This window comes from Eumetopias jubatus, unplaced genomic scaffold (genome assembly GCF_037043125.1).
Source record: "Eumetopias jubatus isolate StellerSeaLion01/CBP00866 unplaced genomic scaffold, mEumJub1_p1.0 scaffold_3, whole genome shotgun sequence".
Taxonomy (NCBI): domain Eukaryota; kingdom Metazoa; phylum Chordata; class Mammalia; order Carnivora; family Otariidae; genus Eumetopias; species Eumetopias jubatus.
In genome coordinates this window covers 135,524,670-135,544,330 of record NW_028274809.1, presented here as the reverse complement: position 1 = coordinate 135,544,330, position 19,661 = coordinate 135,524,670, and the positions used below count along the sequence as shown (strand labels likewise).

Genomic DNA, 19,661 nt, shown 5'->3' with positions numbered 1-19,661 from the left:
ATTATGTAATTTTGGATTTTGGTGAGAAAGGCTTGCGTGTAGCTGTAATTTTTAGTATAGCTGTAATTTGTATTTCTCTTTGTATGACTTAAGTTAAACATCTTTTCATATGCCTGTCACCTGCATTTCTTTTTCTGTGAACTCTTGTATCTTTGCCCCATTTTCTGTTGGGTTGCTTGTCATTTGCTTTGACTTCTAGGTTAGTTTCATTAAGGAGATTAGCTCTTTGTGATAGAAGTTCAACTATTTCTTCCTACCTTGTCATTGGCCTTTTGGCTTTGCTCATGGCACTTTTCATCTTGTAAATTTTTTTTTAGTATATTGGAATTTATCGTGGTTTTAATTTTTTTCTGGGATGGAGTCATAGTGCTAAAATCCTTGACTTACAATTTCATAGACTTTAAATATGTTGTTCCATGGTTGTTTGGTTTTGTATGTTGCTGTTGAGAAATTTGTTCCTAATGTATTCTCTCCACCTGGAAGCCCAGAGGAATTTTTCATTATCTTCAATGTCCAATAGTTTTATGACTTGTATTGGACCATTCTAGAACAACTTTTATAGTACACAATGAGCTTTTTCAAAGTAGATTTGAGTCTTCTGTTACTTCCAGAATGTTTTCATGGACTGAAGTTTAAATATTAGCTCTGCTATTGTTTTTCTCTTCTTAGGAACTCTAATTTTTACATATTGTCTGTATCATTCATTTTTTCTTTTTACCTTTGTTTAATTTCCATTCTTTTGGCTATCTGCAAGTCTTTCCTCAGTATCTCTTACATTCAGTAAATCTATTCTCCCTTAGGTATCTTGGATGTTAGCTTCATTTTGAAAGATTTTTTTTTCATTTTACTTCCTGAGTTCAGTAAATTCACTTTTCATATCTTCCTCTTTTTGTCCATTTATTTTGGGGTTCTGAATTTGTATTTGAGACCTTATTTCTGCAAATGTTTGTTCAGGTAGGAGTATTATGCTGTGGTTTTCTTTAGCTCTGTAGTTGAATTTTGACTCTCATTTTATGTTTTCCATTTATAGCAATTTTTAAAAAAGATTTTTATTCATTTGTGACATAGAGAACAAGAAGTGGGGAGGGGCGGGGGGGATAGAGAGAGAGAGAGAAAGAGAGAGAAGCAGACTCCCTGCTGAGCAGGAAGATGAGGGGCTTGATCCCAGGACCAGGAGATCATGACCTGAGCTGAAGGCAGACGCTAAACTGACTGAGCCACCCAGACGCCCCTACTTATAGTAATTTTATATGGATGTTGTGTGCCAGTATCTGCTCATTTTGAAATGTTTTAATTTTCCTAAACCAGATAACAAGAGCATATAGACAGGAGTGAGGGATTTGGAAAAATTACTGGATTTTTTTAGTTTCAACAGCACCTTCTATTGGTTTAATAAAGTACAGTTTTTAATTTTTTTTAAGATTATTTATTTATGGGCGCCTGGGTGGCTCAGTTGGTTAAGCGACTGCCTTCAGCTCAGGTCATGATCCTGGAGTCCCAGGCTCGAGTCCCACGTCAGGCTCCTTGCTCAGCAGGGAGTCTGCTTCTCCCTCTGACCCTCTTCCCTCTCGTGCTCTCTCTCATTCTCTCTCTCTCTCAAATAAATAAATAATCTTTTTTTAAAAAAGATTTTATTTATTTGAGAGAGACACAGTGAGAGAGAGAACACAAGCAGAGGGAGTGGGAGAGGGAGAAGCAGGCTTCCCACCAAGCAGGGAGCCCGATGTGGGACTCAATCCCAGGACCCTGGGACCATGACCTGAGCCAAAGGCAGACGCTAACGACTGAGCCACCCCGGCACCCAAAGTACAGTTTTTTAAACCAATGATTCCTTTTTGGGTGAAAGTGGTTGATGGGTCTTCTATTCTTTTTCACCAAGATCACTAATTTCTACCATCTTTTTTATTATGTTATGTTAATCACCATACATTACATCATTAGTTTTTGATGTAGTGTTCCATGATTCATTGTTTGTGTATAACACCCAGTGCTCCATTCAGTACGTGCCCTCTTTAATACCGATCACCTGGCTAACCCATCTCCTCACCCCCCTCCCCTCTAGAACCCTCAGTTTGTTTCTCAGAGTCCACAGTCTCTCGTGGTTCGTCTCCCCCTCCGATTTCTCCCCCCTTCATTTTTCCCTTCCTGCTTTTTTTTTTTAACATATAATGTATTATTTGTTTCAGAGGTACAGGTCTGTGATTCAACAGTCTTACACAATTCACAGCACTCACCAGCACATACCCTCCCCCAGTATGTATCACCCAGCCACCCCATCCCTCCCACCCCCCCACCATTCCAGCAACCCTCAGTTTCCTGAGATTAAGAATTCCTCATATCAGTGAGGTCATATGATACAAGTCTTTCTCTGATTGACTTATTTCGCTCAGCATAACACCCTCCAGTTCCATCCACGTTGTTGCAAATGGCAAGACTGCATTCCTTTTGATGGCTGCATAATATTCCATTGTGTATATATACCACATCTTCTTTATCCATTCATCTGTCAATGGACATCTTGGCTCTTTCCATAGTTTGGCTATTGTGGACATTGCTGCATCGGGGTGCATGTACCCCTTCTTCCCCAAAGATACCATCTCTTTTACCTCTTACCATCAAGGCTCCAGGTAAATGGTGTCCCTTCCAAGTCATCCTCTTATCTCAGAAGCGATACACCTTTCTCAGACTGCTCTTTGGTCCCAAGCACTTTCAAGGCCCTTCCTTCTAACAGGTCTCAAACTTAGTATTTTCCTCCTTAGGGTGGGGCTTTCACTTTCTGGAGTTATTTTGTCTCCATTCTACTGACTCTCGGTCCTGCTTTCCCTCTCCTGTTTTAACAGTCTCAACCTTACTTGCTACTTTAGCATGAGTTCCAGATCTCACTCTGCTGCATTTCAGTGTTTACTTCCCTCATACCCATAATTTGAAAGTATATTTGTTAGGCAAGGATGGTGGTGGTTTAATTTACTCTTTATAGATCTGTATGGTTTTTTAAAGAATGTATGGTAAGATCTGCATTTAGACAATTACCATAGTCCTATAGACACCCGAAGTCAGGTTTTTTAGTTATTTTTTATTTTAAAAATTATTTTCTAGCTTTACTGCATGTGATCAAAAATTTGATTTTTTATTTTTTGGAACTGAGGTTTACTTTATGGTCTAATATAGAACAGATTTTTAAAACTGTCCCCTGTGCACTTGAAAAGATGTATTCTCCATTAATGGACTCAAACTTTGATATAAATCTAAAAGATATACCTTACAATGTACTTAATGGTACTTGTTTTGACAGAGGTCTGTCACATCCCTTCTAGTTTTTACTTCATGTGGTTTTGTAAATAGACATTTAAAAAAAATCTTCATTGTGAACGCAGCTCTTAGCTTATAAAATATCCTTTATTTTAGTGCTTCTTGAACTAAATGCTGCCTTGTCTGATACCAAAATGATAGCCCTGTTTTAAAATTTGCATTTATCTGATATATTTTGATTTTCCCTTATTAAATTGTTCATTAATTCCCTTTATTATTTTTATAGCTGTACCTTTTGTATACAGCAATCTGAAAAACTTTTTCATTAAGTTGAGCCCATATATTTATTAATACATCTGATATTTTTGGTCTCAAAATGATATTCACATATCATTCTATCACCATTACTCCCATCTTTTAAAGCCTTAGCCCTACATAAAATTTATTCAATGCTTACCATCTGACCCGATGTTGAAGTTTCTCCAGTCATTTCTTGGTTGTCTGAAATTTGTTCTCTAGAATATTCTTCAGGAAGGAGTCATAGGAACAATATTCCTTGAGTTGTTTCATGTTTATAAATGTTTGCTGATGTCCTGAGTTCTTGAAAGTTAGTTTTGTGAGATAGGAAATATTAATTCCTTGGATACTTAAAAAATGTTTTTTTCTTATCTGCCATAAAATGTTGCTAAAAAAAAAAATCTAATCCAATTTGATTTTCTTTCCAAGTGGACTTGATCTTTGTTTCCATGGAAGCAAAAAAAAAAAAAAAAAAAAAAAAAATTCCCCTTATTTTTAAAATCTAACAATCTACCAGAATACATCTTAAGTGTTAACCGTTCTGGGTTGAATTCCCCAGATTCACAGTATGTCTTTCAATATATGTAAACATTATTTAGTGTTAAGTGCTCTTGAATTCGATTCTAATAGTTCTCTGTGCCATTGCTAGTTTTTTTTTTATTGTGGTAAAACAAACAAAATTTGCCATTTTAACCATTTTCAAGTATACAACCAAATGGCATAAAGTATATTCAAGTGTTATGTAACCACCACCATTTTGCTTTGGTTTACATTCGGGAATTCTTTAATATACATTTTAGCTCTCTTTGCCTATCTTGTTGCTTTCTCTTCACTCCTTTAAATGTTTGATTTTCTTCAATTTTCTCCTTTCTATTATCTATTTCACTTATTGCTTTCTGGGATGTATGGTCACTCTTGTTTTCTTTCTCACTTAATCATCATTTAAAAATATTCTTCTTTCTCCTAATTCTTTCTTGAGTTCTGTCAGCTCTCACTTCACATCCCCGTAAAGCCTAGTCATCTCATTTCTGAGCTCCTTTTATTTCTGGTTTGTGTATGTCTTTCAAGGGTGTCATCTTTTCCTTAATTTCTCTTCACTTATTTTTAGATATTTAGATTACCATTTTCATCTGCTTTGTGGTCACATTTTTTCTGGTGCATTTCCATTATATAATGTAATGCTGTATGGCTCATTTTATTTTTTTTCCTTACAACTTAGTATGTAGTTATAACATAGTCCATTTCCCCATGTATTTATGCCATCCTACTAGGAAGAGATTTGTTTTGTTTTACATTGCATGGATGTACTGCAGTTTTTTAAAAACCCATTCTCCAATTAAGAGACAGCTGGGTTGTTTCCAGTTTTTGGTGATTACAAATACAACTGCTATAAATATCTGCAGAGAAGTGATTATAGGTTTCATTTCACTTTTCATGAGAAAAGCATGTAATAGTCTTTGGGGATATGCAAACTAAAATCATAATGAGATGCCATTACATATCCCATATAATGGCTAAAACTAAAACAAACAAACACAATCACTGGTGCCAATTGCTGGCAATAAAGAGAAGCTAATGGAGCTCTCTTACCTTGCTAGTAAACTTCAACCTAGGAGTGGGATTGCTAGGTCACATAATAAAGGTATGTTTAATTTTATAAAAAACTGTCAAACTGTCTTCCAAATGGCTGTATTTGCATTCCCACCAGCAAGATCTGAATCCTGTTGCTATGTATCCTGGCCAGCACTTGATATTTTTTTCTTTCTTCCTCCCTTCCTTTCTTTTTCTGGGGGGGTGGAGAAGTGAGGGGGCATTCTAAGAGGTTGCATAGTGGCATCTCATTTCATTTCCTCAATTACTATTCTACACTTTTCTCATTTAACACAAAATGGTGACCTTTTTCCAATGTCATTAAATAGCCTATATCACTAAACAGCTTTTGAAAATATTCCTTTTAATAGGCTGAAATATATCATGATGGATGTGTAATAATTTATAAAATTATAAATATAAAAACCATTCTTCTACCATTGGTTATTTTTTTATTTCCAATTATTCCCAAGTATAAAATTACACTGTGATCATAAAGCTTTGACTCCATCTCCATTTCCATACAAGTTTCCTTACAGAGGGCCAAAGTGTATACATAGTTTTGTCTTGAAGCATTATGACAAATTGCTTGTTTACATGTTTATTTCTTTAATTACAAGTTAAATATTTTTCATGCAAACGATTTGTGCTTGTTCTTTTGTGATCATGAGTTCATGACCTTTGCTCATTTTCTGTCTTATTTGTTGATTTGTAAGAGATGAATACACTCTCCAAAGGTACAGATACTGCTTTACATGTAAAGCAAGCTAGGCCCACCACTGACCCCCCCATCCAATTCTTTATCCTATTTGAAATATGAAATATACTTCAAATGAGCAAACATGCATCCAATACCAACTGCATGCAAACTTGTTGATGACTCAGGAAGGAGTCTTGCCTTCCACAGAATTATTTTGTTTGTCCCAGCCTGCGAGAAACAAAGTAATATAAGATATGCTTAAATGAAGAATTTGAGTATATGGCAAGAAGAGGTTGAGATTAAACCTGTCTATACTCCAAAGAGGAAGTTGAGCTAGGCATCAATTACTTTCAAAGGTAACTGTGGGCAGTGAGAACCATTACAGAGAAAAAAGGAAAGTACAAAGTAGTCCCTAGGTCTGCAAATGATACAGGCCACAATCACAGTATTTGCGTGTCACAAGCTATGCACCTTACTCCTCCCAAATCTAACTGTGGGAACCTAACAGAATCATCAAAAGTTCATGACAATCTCACAGAAATGAAATTGTTACTTGAAGATTTTTTGGGATAATAGAACTTTAACACTGATATGAGGAATTCTTAATCTCAGGAAACAAACTGAGGGTTGCGGGAGTGGTGGGGGGTGGGAGGGATGGGGTGGCTGGGTGAGAGACATTGGGGAGGGTATCTGCTATGGTGAGCACTGTGAAGTGTACAAGACTGTTGAATCATGGATCTGTACCTCTGAAGCAAATAATACATTATATGTTAAAAAGAAAAAAGAAGAAGAAGAAAGCAGGAAGGGAAGAATGAAGGGGGGGAATCGGAGGGGGAGATGAACCATGAGAGACTATGGACTCTGAAAACAAACAGGGTTCTAGAGGGGAGGGGGGTGAGAAGATGGGTTAGCCTGGTGATGGGTATTAAAGAGGGCACATTCTGCGTGGAGCACTGGGTGTTATATGCAAACAATGAATCATGGAACACTACATCAAAAACTAATGATGTAATGTATGGTGATTAACATAATAATAAAAAAATTAAAAAATTAAGGTAGAGAATAAAATCCTACTCCTACCACCACTTGCAAAGATTCTGTGCTTCCTACCTTGATACATTTTAGCCTTTAACTTAAGCATGTGGCATAAAATGGCAGGAAGTGAAGCAGCCATGTTGGTCCACAACATGGAGCTGCATGATGAGGTGGCACAGTAACACATTAGTAAGAGCTTGGGGGCCTCTGACAACTTTTTGCAGCAAAGCTACCTGATCAGCTCATATTTTTACTTAGTTTGGAAATTTTTTATTAAAAAATTGGGGTGGGGCATGGAGCGCCTAGTTGGCGCAGTCGGTTGAGTCCCACTGTTGGTTTTAGCTCGGGTTGTAATCTTGGGGTCTTGAGATCAAGCCCTGTGTCTGGCTCCATGCTCAGCATGGAATCTGCCTGGGATTCTTTCTTCTTCTCCCTCTGACCCTCCCGCTTGTGTTCTCTCTTTCTAAAAATAAATAAATAAATCTAGAAAAAGATGGAGGGGGGCCACAATTATTTTTTTTAAGTTGTCACAGTAGCCAAACCTGTAACTTAACTAATACAAATTCCAGGTTGAGAAGTGGGGGCTTTGTCAATAATACAGTGGCATATAAAATGTTAAGAAAAAGAGGGGCTAAGTTAGGCTGTGGCAATGAGTGTAGTAAATGAAAAGCAAAGCCATTTTGGAGGTTGAAGCTACAGATTATACAGTTTGGAAACAGGAAAAGATAAGAACTTGAAGTTTTAAATCTGAGCCACTCAGAAGATACCTATACCATTAATCAAGATAGGAAACATAAAAGATGGAGAGTTGCATACAAATTGAGTAGATCTAACTGTCCAAAAGGCTGTGAGAAATGAGTGTTAAATGCTTAAAAGAGCAGAACTTGACATAGAATTAGGGCTTATTTGCACAAGAATTATAGTTTAAGTGGCAAGAACAAATGAGATTATTACAAAGGGAGAAGTCATAGTAAGGGGAAAATTACAGTGTTTCAATTGTCTTTTAAAAAAAGCTACACGTATAATACTCCAAACATTTTCTCTTTAAGGGAAATAATCTGAATGTTCCACGTGTTTATCTCACAAGCATTTTCTGTAGATAACGGACATCCTCATGACTCAGGCAATCAATTTCATCGATTAATGCAACACCACAAACTGCAATGGTAATTTTCATCCTCATACAGTTTTAGATCTTTTTTTATTTTTAGTCACATTGTTTACTTTATCCCCATAACAAACCGTATTTGTTAAAGACTGGAAAAGTGATGGCAAAATACACTAATTAATGAGGAATATAGACATATTTCTGAAAATTAATCTCAAAGTGTTCTCCAAAAGTAACATTTATATGATCAAAATCATTACAAAACACAGCAAGGTATTCCTAGTACTTCAAAAATAATTTTAAAAAGAGAAATAACTATATGCAAATTTGGTTTTTCAGTTAATGAGGTGGGGGAAACCAAAAGTGCTTATGCCCTAAAATCTTCACTATTAAAATCATTTAGATCTTTAAAATATCAAATACAGGAACTGGAGAGCATTTTTATTGATTTTTTTTATGAAGGTTAAGTAGATTTTAATCTACATTCAGCCACAAAATACCACATTCGTTTCAAAGGTGTTATCAAATTGTTTTCTAATTAAACAGCATGCATCAATTGATAATGGGAAAAAAATCTAAATTGTATATATTATGAGACTGCAATGAAAAATAATCCTTAATATACCAATATGTTAAATCATTTTTACTTAAAGTCACTTAACATTGTTCATGCAAAAATAATATTTAAAGATATCTGTAAGGATCTTCAGATTATACATTATGAAATCTAGAGACTAGTATTCTTCAAGAAAAATCTCATACTTACCTAGCTTATTATTTTAAAATTACTTACTTAAAATTACAGAACATACTTATGCAATATAGTAAACTTGCAGTATTTTGACTTTAAGCAGTGTTAAAAAGAAACTAGAAAAACAATACATTTTTTCCTCAGAAGCGATCTAAGGCACTGACAAGTTTGGTACTCATTTACTGAAACTGTATGCTTTCAAGAAAAAATGACTTGAGGGTTCACCTTCATTATCTAAATTTCTCTGTATTCCGATTTCATAAAAAGACTTCACAAAAAAGGATTATGAGCCTATCCATAATATTTGTATGTATAAATTGGAAGCAATAAATTTAGTTCAAGAAAATGAAAGTTTTCTAGAAAGCAGGTTAAATAAATTCTTTTTCAGTTAGTCGAAAAAGAAATGTGTATCCACATCTTCCAATTACTGCATTATTTTATTTATTCATTCAACAATTATACTTTTGAACATATGCCAGGCATTATCACATTAGAACGCTATGCAAAAGTTCCAGCGAACATTTACTGAGCTGCTATTATGTTCTCCATTTCTAGCCACTCATCTCTTACTTTATGATAGCCACATGTACCTTAGCCATCAACTAAACACTAAATTATTAATACTTGAACTGTTGCAACTTAGGCCTTATAAGACTCATGATTTAAGAAGCAAATTCTAAAAAGAAAATTAAATTTTAATCATTCGATTACTGCTGTTTCTTTGACATTCCTGCCACAAAACACATAGTACTCTTGACTAGGTTGAGTCATCATTGGATAACTAACTGAAACCTAAACTCATAGCAAGTATTTTTGCTTTCGTCTAATGCGTGTCAAAACCGCCAATCACAAAATCTTAATCAGCCTTTTATCGGCTAGGTTTTCAGATCCGATAAATTTTCCTCCCAAATGAAAGAATGCGTGCAGTCTACTTCGAGTCAAAACAAAAACCGAGAAGGAAAAGATTAATTCCTTTCTTTCTCCCACCTCAAAAAGAGCTCAGAAGATACTTTCCCTTAAAAACGCCTCCCCCTGCTCCTGACGAAGCAACCAAGCAAGTCAAGGCAGACCTAGAAATTACGAAATCTTAACAGATCGTAACCAGGGAAACAAAATTTGCCAAAATTCTTCCTTCACTTTCACTGTTTCTGCAAAGACCACCACTTATTAAATTTTTTAAAAACCCCTGCAGGAATGCTGGCTGCATATTAATAAATAAAACTGCCCAAACGCAGAACAAGATGCCCACAATTATCAAAGGATGGCCTCAGTCAGAGGGTTAACTACCGAGAATAGCCAACACTTTAGCAGTCACTCCCTCGCAAACGACACAAAATGAAGACGTCTCTTTCTAACCTGAGGATAGTGGTGACGCATCTCCCTCTCCCCTTCTATTAATGACCAGCCTTATTCCTTTATGAATCAGTCAGGCCATCAGACAACCTCATTAGGAGGGGTGATGTCAATCTTCCGAGACAAAGGTTATGGGGGTAGCTCTCTGGAACCGAAGGAAACAGCGTTAAAGCATCAGAGCCCCCAGCAAACCCTCCACAATGACGAACAAACCAAAGCCTGGGATCCCCCCACCACCCCCATTCATCTCTCTCTCTAGCCAGGGCTGATTCAGACCAAGAAGCTCTCTCCAATTTAGGTAAGTGAGAAGACACCAGGTATCTGTCCTCAGATCCTTTTTCTCCTCCACTGCTCTCTCAGGACCCCTCCACACCTGGAGCCACTAATTAAGCTTTGAACCGCCAAGAAGCCCAGTCCTGGCCACACACAAGATGGCAGCAGAACACCTACCAGAGGAAACAGCTGCGCCACCACTCCTGCGATGCGGGCCTCTCGACTGCGAGTATCCCCATTGGCCCCGCCAGAGAGCGCGAGACAAGCCGAGAGCTCTGATAGCCAATCGGGAGGCGGCGCGATTGGGCGCCGCCGCGCTGCCGGCGATACGCGCGCGGAGCATTTGAGGCGTGGACCCAGTGGGTGTCCAACCAATGGGCTCCCAGCCAAGTAGTGGGAGCTATGGGTGCCCAACTCCTCCTCTTTAGGATTAGCGTTAGGTAGGCCTGGGCATTAGGGATTGGGCGGTCCTCCCTCCCCGCCTGAAGCGAGGCGGGACAGTTGTTGCTGAGGTGAGGTCTAGTAAATGGTGAAGTACTTCCTGGCCTGGGGGCATCTGGGACCGTGGGGTCTCGGTGGCGTGGAGTCAGAGAGGAGCCCGACCCGCGGCGAAATCCAGCCTCGCCAACGGAGCGGGCCCGGCGCAGCCCTCAGGTCTGTGGTGCTAGTGCAGCCGAGGCACGGCCTTGGGTGGCCCGCTGACAGCTCCTTCGGCCCAGGACCTGGGAACGCGGCGGAGTCCTCGGCTGCGTGGACCCCAGCCCTTGCAACCTCCCTTTTCCTTCTATCCACCTGCAGTCCTAGGCTGTAGAAGGGACCGCGGGCGTTCTGAGTTCTCAACCCCCGTTTCATTTTCTATCTCCGGGTGCATACCTTAATGTGTGGTGATTCCTAAGCAGCTGGGAACCTGAGGCTGTAAAAGGGGCTGCAGGAAATGGACTGCAGTGTAAAATCCAGAAGCAGAACTGGAAGGTTTAACCACTGACCCATTTCACAGGTAAGACTTAACACGAGTCCTAAATGAGTAAAATCATTTGTCCAAGATCACGGAATTGAGATTAGATCCTAAAGGCACCTGACTCTCATTAACCACAACCCAATAAGTAATTAAAATAAGGAACAGTGTGTAATGGACTGAGCTCTTCAGCATGTGGAAACCTGCAGTGAGTTCTGTATGAGGCAAAAAGGTAACTTTGAAAAGGTAGAGTGGAATAATCAAAAAGCGGACTCTGAAATCATCCTGCCTGGTTCCTTCCTTATTTTTTGTCACGGCCACTTACAGTGTGACGCGCCTTAGCTTCCTCATTAGAAAAACAGGCATGCTAATTTTCTCATTGTTATGCAGATCAGTAAGAATAAGTGAAGTATTGAGAAGTATGCCTGACACATGGTTTATACTCAAATGTTCATTACTCTCGTAATTAAAACGTAAGAAATGGTCAGTTTCATAAAGAGCCTGTTTTTAAAAACAAAGCAACCATAAATTGAGGCGAAACAGACCGACTGCTTTTCTCCAAAATGAAAAAGTGAGAAGGGGAAAAATAAGAACAAATTTAAAAATCCCTGTTTCACTCCAAAATATTAGACTGGTTGTCTCTGGATGATATTATGAGTGATTTAACTTTTCTTCTTTATGCTTTACTGTATTTTGCAAATTTTCTTCAGTAAACATGTTTTACTGTTATTTTTTAAAATTTCAGAAGATATGAACAACATTGGTGAGAGTTTTTTCCAAAAAGCTATTGGTATGCTTGTGTGCTGTAGGTGGAAATAGGAATTGATAGAACCTTTCTAGAAAGGAGTTTGGCAGTCTGCTCCAAAAGCCTTTAAAATGGACAGTCCTTTTTTGAAATTATATACTTAATTTTTAAATTAAGAACACTATTACATTGTCTTTTTACAAAATTAGAACCTTACGAATAGCACAATCCACTGCCCCTGAATTCCCCCGTGCTCCCCAACCCCACGCTAAAGACTTTGGTGCAGAACCTTTAAGTCTTTTTTTATACTTACATATTCTCAATGGGTTCATATATACATTTGTAATTTTAAAAAAACGTTGATAGTATACTATATCATTTTCTAACTTTATTCATTTGACAGTGTTTTTGAAGTGTATACCTGTTATTTATAGCTTATTATGTATTTATGGCTCATTTTTTATACCTGCTGGATAGTGTTCCAGTGTATGGCTGAGTTGTTCTGTTAATGTAAAATATTTATTTTTGTCTCTTTTATTGGTTTTTATATTAAATTCTATCTTGTTTGATAGGTACTGTATAGCACATTTTATTTGCCATTCTCTTTTTGATGGACATTGGTTGTTCCCAGTTTTTCAACTTATAGACAATGCTGCAGGGAAATCCTGGTATGTATTTTCTTGTGCACATGTGCTATTTCTCAAGGATATATAGATATATCTATCTATCTAAAAGTGGGATTGCTTGGTTTTAAGTTATGAACATTATTTTTTTTAAGATTTATTTATTTACTTAGATAGCACTAGCGGGAGAGGCAGAGGGAGAGAGAGAAACTCAAGCGGACTCCCTGCTGAGCGGGGAGCCTGACAAGGGACTTGAACTCACAACCCTAAGATCATGACTGGAGCTGAAATCAAGAGTCAGTTGCTTAACTGGGCACCTGGGTGGCTCAGTTGGTTAAACGACTGCCTTCGGCCCAGGTCATGATCCTGGAGTCCCTGGATCCAGTCCCGCATCGGGCTCCCTGCTCAGGAGGGAGTCTGCTTTGCCCTCTGACCCTCCCCCCCATGTGCTCTCTCTCTCTCAAATAAAATAAATAAAATCTTAAAAAGAAAATCAGTTGCTTAACTGACTGAGCCACCCAGGCGCCCCAAAGTTATGAACATTCTTAATTTTAATTGGTCTTGCCAAATTTGCCTCCAAAATACTTCTACTAATTTGAACATCCCAAAAATAGTTTAGAGAGTTCAATTTTCCTACAGTCTAGACTAACACGAAATACTGTCTTCTTTTTGTCCATCTGATGGATGAAATTAATACTCATTTTTTAAAAAAATTTTCATTCTCTGATTACTAGTAAGGTTGCAGTATCTATTCATGTTTATTAACCTATAATTTATGTAAATTTCTATAATTTCTTCAAAAAATTACCCATTTTTCTATTGGGTCATCTTTTTTTAATGGTTTAGAGTTTTATGTGCCCTGGATACTGTGTATATAATTTTTATAAAAATTTTTCAGCGTCAGGGTGCCTGGGTGGCTCAGTCAGTTAAGCATCTGACTCTTGATTTCAGCTCAGGTCATGATCTCAAGCCCCGCTTCTGACTCTGCACTGAGTTTTGAGCCTGCCCCACCCCCTCCCCAACCAAAGTTCACAAACTCTATTTTCTCTCAGCTCTTTGCTTGGCTTTTAACTTTATTATGTTTTTGTTTGTTTATTCTACAGATCTTGCTTTTTTTTTTTTAAGTCTTTAGGTGTTTTTTTATTTCACTGCGTTTCTCAAAGACTTCCACTATAATACCGAATAAGAGCAGCGGTGGCAAGTGTCCTAATCTCTTTGCCTGACTTTAATGAAAATGCTTCTAATGTGTCATTATTGTGTATGTTTGCTGCTAAGTTTTAGTGGAGAGTTTATCAGGTTAAAGAAGTTCTCTTTTCTTCCTAGTTTGTTAAGGGTCCCTCATCTTCCAGCCTCCAGAATAGTTGCTGACTTTTATTGAATTGGTTTTTTTTCCTGCATCTGAAATGTTGGTTTTCCATTTATATGTTAATGTAGGAATTTACATTGATAAACTTTCCAATATTAAATTTTTGGGGTATTCCCAGGATAAATCTTATTTTAGTAATATACTTTTACTCTACGGCATATTTTACTATTTTTGCACAGAAGTGCTTTTGCCCTTGAGTTTCTTTTCTTACATGTCATGGTTATACTAATCTAAAAAAAAAATTGAGTGGCTCCCCATATTTTTCCTGACCTGGAACAGTTCATATATGATAGAATTTATCCGTTCCTTGAAAGTTCTGTAGAATTCACCTATAAAACTGAATAGACCTGGTATAATAGGAGTGAGGTGGGGATATGGGACATGTAGCTCTCCAAAGATCTCTAACTGTTGTTTAAACTTTTTATTTTTATACTTTTGCCTCTAATTGGAATTTTCTACTTCTTGAGCCTATTTGATATTAAGTCAGTAATTTCAATTAGATACTTGTGTGAATTATTCTGTCATTGTAAAATATTTCTCTTTGTCTCTTCTAATGGTTTTCATATTAAATTCTATTTTGTTTGATATGAACATTTCTTGTATTTGCTGGTATGTCTTTTTTCACATACTGCTATTTCAACCTTTTGATGACATTTTGTGTGGTTTAAGTGGGTCTCTTATTTTAAAATATAGCTAGGTTTTGCTTGCAATCCATTTTGAGAGCCCTTTAATAAGTTAGATTAACACATTCACCTTTTTTGTGATTATTAACAGTTTGGCCTTTTTCTTGTCATCTTATTTACCATGCTTTTCTTTGTATCTTTTATATCCTATTTTTCCATTTCTCTTTTTGATTGAGGTTGGCCCCAAGTTTTCTTTGTTCTACATGTCTTAAAATATACTACCTTTGCATTTTCAACATAGTTCTTAAATATATGTTTCCTAACAAGATCTAAATTTAATTAGTATTGATATCCTCCCTATGAAGAAGGACTTGACAGTACTTCTGCTTTACTTTCTCTTATCTTGGCAATAATCCCCTTCCATCCCCCTTCTATAAAAGAACATAATTTCCCCTGGTTCTTTTTTTTTTTTTTGGAAGATTTTATTTATTCATTTGAGACACAGAGATACAGAGAAAGAGAGAGAGCATGAGCAGGGGGAGAGGCAGAAGGAGAGGGAGAAGCAGGCTCCCCGCTGAGCCAGGAGCCTGATGTGGGGCTCCATCCCAGGACCCTGGGATCATGACCCGAGCCGAAGGCAGACTCCCAACCATCTGAGCCACCCAGGCTCCCCGCCCCCGTGCTTCTTTCTATCATTTTCTTTCATTTGTTAATAAAATCCATTTTTAATCTATCTTTAACATTAATGTGTTTTAGTCGTTTGCTCATTATTGCTTCTTACCTCAGTACTTCTGTGTATGTTAGTTTTTTTCATGAAGTTTGGGTACTTTATTTCTTTCAGAGAGTCCCTAAGTGGCTTTTTGAATGTCTATGAAAGTCTCTTTTTTTAACCTTCACTATTGAAAGACAGCTTGGCTGAAAGGCATTCTGGGGTCAAACTTACTTTGCCTTAACTTATTGCATCTGGCATTTCTGATGAGAAGTCTGATTGCTGGTCTGATATGTGTTTCTTTTAGATAATCTAGATTTTCTGGAAACTTCTAAGACTTCGTCTTTATTTTTGATATTCTAAGGTTTATTCACAGTTTGTCTGGTAGTGTGTATTTTATCTTGCTTGGTACCCAATGAACCCTTAGTTGGCTTATATGTTTTACAGTTTTGAGAAATTCTTGGTCATTATTGCCTCTTCTTCATTCATTTGAGGTAGTTAGCATTACTATCCCCATTATAAAAGTTTTTATAAAGTATTTATAAAAAAATATTTATAAAATGGGGATATTTTATGTGAATTAACAATATTTTAGGGGCACCTGCATGGCTCAGTCGTTGGGCATCTGCCTTCGGCTCAGGTCATGATCCCCGGGGTCCTGGGATAGAGCCCCGCATCCGGCTCTCTGCTCCATGGGAGCCCTGCTTCTCCCTCTCCCACTCCCCCTGCTTGTGTTCCCTCTCTTGCTCTGTCTCTCTCTGTCAAATAAATAAGTAAAATCTTTTAAAAAAAAGACAATATTTTAAGTATGGGTGATTCTTAACTTCTCTGTAATTTCCTAATTTTGATATTTTACATATTTTTCCATTTAATATGTATTCTTGTTTCTGTAATAGTCTATGCTATTTTAAAAGAGCTATTAGAACAGTCTTCTTTTTCTTATATGTTTTATTCTTTGTAAGTATGTACCAATCTTTATTGTTTTTTTTTTTTTACAGAATGTCTCATGCATCCGTGGACCAAAAGATGGAGTTGGTTTTTATTTTTAAAAAGATATTATCAGTGATCTAACTATAAATATTCACTTGATGAAGTTGCATGGACTCATCATCAGGTTGGACTAGTGGTTATTTTTGAAAGTTTCTTCAACTGAAGTTACTATTTGAAAATTCAAGCATCCAAGAACATTGGGTTTGGAATGGCATAATGATGTATTTTCTCTGAGGACTGCAAATTTCATAGAGACCACATTGAATTCCAGTTGGATTCCAGTTATTTTCTTCAATCAAAGTGATTCAGTCCTTTGATAAAGTTAATTTTGAAGAGTTTTATGTTTATGAACGACGCCAAAAAATGGGAGAAAAAAATGGTAGGTTTGGAAACCATTGTTAAACATTATATTTAAAAGTGTATAGACTACTTAAGCTAAATTTTGGAATTTTCAAAGTTTTTCACTACAAGTGACTATTCTACATTTGAAGGAATTTAGGATTTGTTCTCTTGTAGCCAACAATTTTGACAGTCTATAATTAATTGTGTGTCTGTAAAACTAAGTCATTTTTTTAATGTACTTTTTAAAAAATACTTTATTTCTTAGAAAACTTTTAGATTTACTTTTTAAAGAAAAATTGAGAGGATAGTACAGCAAGTTCCCATATCTTCTTCCAGTTTTACTTATGATTAACATCTTATATTTGGCTGGTACATTTGTTACAGTTAATGAATCATTATTAGCTAAAGTCCATAGCTTATTCATATTTCTGTAGTTCTTACCTGATGTCTTTTTCTGTTCCAGGATCCCACATTATATTTATTTGTCATATCTCCATAGGGTCCTCTTGGATGTCCAGTTTCTCAGACTTAACTTGTGTTTTATTTTGTAGTATTTTGTATCCCAAGTATTTTGTAGAATGCCCCTCTATTGGAATTATTGATTGATTTTTTTTCTCATGATTAAACCAGGGTTATGGGTTTTGGGGAAGAAGACCATAGGGGTAAAGTGCCATTTTTACCACATTATATCAAAGGTACATGTTATCAATGTGATTTCTCTCTTACTGATAGTGAACTTGGTCATCTGGCTGACATAGTGTTATGTGGTTTCTACACTGTCAATTACATTTTTTTTCTCCCTTTCCCTATTGTACTCTTTGATAGAAAATCACTATATGCAGCTCATATTCAAGGAGTGGAGATTATGCTCCCCCTCTCTGAGAATGGAATATCTACATTAATTATTTGGAATTCTTCTACAAGGGAGATTTATCTCCTTTCTCCCATTTATGTCTATATTCAATCATTTATTTATTTTAGTATGGAGTCATGGGTACTTATTTTACCCTATCCAGTACTCTATCCAGTACTGTTTTATTTTGTTACTCAAATTGTCCCAGGATTGGCTGTTGGGAGCCCTCTTTCAGTTGGGTCTGTGTCCCTTTGACATACCTGTATCAATGTAGGTGGGTTTTTGTTTTGTTTTGTTTTGTTTTTTTAGCACTTATTTTCTGGTACTGTAAGATGCTGCAGGCTTATCTTGTATATTTCCTGCCCCAGTCCTAGAGTCAGTCATTTCTTGAATGAGCCCTGGTCCCTTTTAATGGAGGATGGTGTCAGAAACCAATATCCAGGTGATAGTTGTTACTGGGCTATCCTTGCTTATAGGCCCTTTTAGCTAACAGAGCAAGGGATATATGTGTATGCTAAGCTGTATATAGGCATACCTATAAATATCTCTATATGTAACCATCTGTATCTATATTAAGCTAAACATGAGTTTATTCTGATGTTCCCAACTCTAATCCATTACCACATCTTTCAACAGTGAGAAACTTGGCTCCCACCATCTGTTATCCATTTAGTCACTCAATTCCTGTGTGTGTGTGTGTGTGTGTGTGTAGCTGTGTGTGTGTGTGTGTGTGTGTGTGTGTGTGTGTGTGTGTAGCTGTATCAGAAATGTAAATTTATTCCCAGGTAGGAAGCTACAGTTCCTTTTGCCTTTAGTCTTGCAGACTCTACTTATTTCCAAAGTTATTTAGCTTAGCACCTTTCTACCTAGCCCTTCAGTGAGGTTGTGTATACAATTGTAGTACAGTTAGATGTTCCTGTCATGGTCAGTGTTCTTCCCTGGGATCCTGGACCTCTTAAATGATATTTTAAAATTTCACTACCCTTTAACATACTTGTAATCTATGGATTGTTATACAGATCATACTGTTGATCTAGTGGTCTCTGGACTGTTCATGTAGGGCAGTAGTTCTCAAACTTTATTTTGGTCTCAGGACTACTTTATACTCTTAGAACTATTTAAAATCCCTAACAGTTTCAGTTTATATGGATAATATCTCTTCATATTTACTGTATTAGAAATTGAAACTGAGAAGCTTCAAAAAATAATAAACCAAACATGTTAACATAATTTACATTTTTGTGAGCAATAACTATTTTCTAAAACAAAAAAGTTAGAAGAATATTGTTTTACATCTTTACAAATCTCATAGTTGGTTTACTAGAAGAGGGAGTCTTGTATCTGCTTCTGCATTCAATCTGGTGTGAAATGTTGCTTTGGTTGAAATGTATAAAGAAAATGAAGCTTCACATAGACAAAAAGTTGGAAAAAAGGTTTTAATAGCCTTTTAGACAATTGTGTACTTTTTTTTGATACAACTACAAAACTCAAGTAGTTACTCCTTCAAGGTCAGTTGTAGCATGAAATCTGAATCATATCTGTGAGTTTTTTTATGTTCTGTTACATTAAAATCCATTGGTCTGTCTTGCACATTGAATGGATCTTTTATGATTTTATAATATGCATTGGCCACTTGGAAAGTATTGGCTCAATGAATTATGCAGATTTTCCAGATGTTGACGCATTTCATCATACAGTATTAAAAAATCACACTTGTTAATATTGCTACCAATCTCATCAAAGAGTGATTAATTACTGAGAAGCTGTCAGGCTTACTGTGGCACATACCAGGCTTACAAATTTCCAATTTTAACTTGGTAATGTGAATTTTGTCATTAAACAAATGCTGTCGATATTGAACTTCCAGGGGTGGTAGGCTCATTTTGTTTTTTCAAGAAAATGTGTGCCAAACACCCAAGTCTAAGAAACTATAATTTTTATTAGTGGTTCTTTTAAGTAAAAATAGTTTTCCATGAAAAAAAAAAAGCTGGTTTAGCCTACAACTTGAACAATCTCACTAGTGCTTTTGCTTGAGACAGCTGTTATGTTGTAGTAATCATTTTATTGCTTTATCATGGACATTGTTTAGTGAAATTGAT

General features: G+C 36.6%; 2 protein-coding genes across 9 annotated transcripts in view; one reads left to right on the top strand and one right to left on the bottom strand.

Annotated features, from left to right (window-relative positions):
* The window catches only part of CAB39L (calcium binding protein 39 like), a 120,466-nt gene extending 109,871 nt beyond the window's left edge, over positions 1-10,595 (bottom strand). For 3 of the 6 annotated variants that reach the window (XR_015767897.1, XM_028107373.1, XM_028107389.1), the window contains exon 1: positions 10,534-10,595. The gene's annotated coding sequence lies outside the window, so the exon portion shown is untranslated. Of the gene's footprint in view, positions 1-3,706; positions 3,830-10,533 lie in introns of those variants that run through there. The other 3 variants (XM_088021835.1, XM_088021836.1, XM_088021834.1) reach the window with 2 other exon arrangements.
* A 136-nt stretch (positions 10,596-10,731) lies between these two features.
* The window catches only part of SETDB2 (SET domain bifurcated histone lysine methyltransferase 2), a 57,931-nt gene continuing 49,001 nt past the window's right edge, over positions 10,732-19,661 (top strand). For 2 of the 3 annotated variants that reach the window (XM_028103866.2, XM_028103852.2), the window contains exons 1-3: positions 10,732-11,353; positions 12,629-12,724; positions 16,376-16,746. In XM_028103866.2, the coding sequence (XP_027959667.1) occupies positions 16,731-16,746 (16 nt within the window). In that variant the 5' untranslated portion in view covers positions 10,732-11,353; positions 12,629-12,724; positions 16,376-16,730. The remainder of the gene's footprint in view (positions 11,354-12,628; positions 12,725-16,375; positions 16,747-19,661) is intronic. The other variant, XM_028103859.2, reaches the window with a different exon arrangement.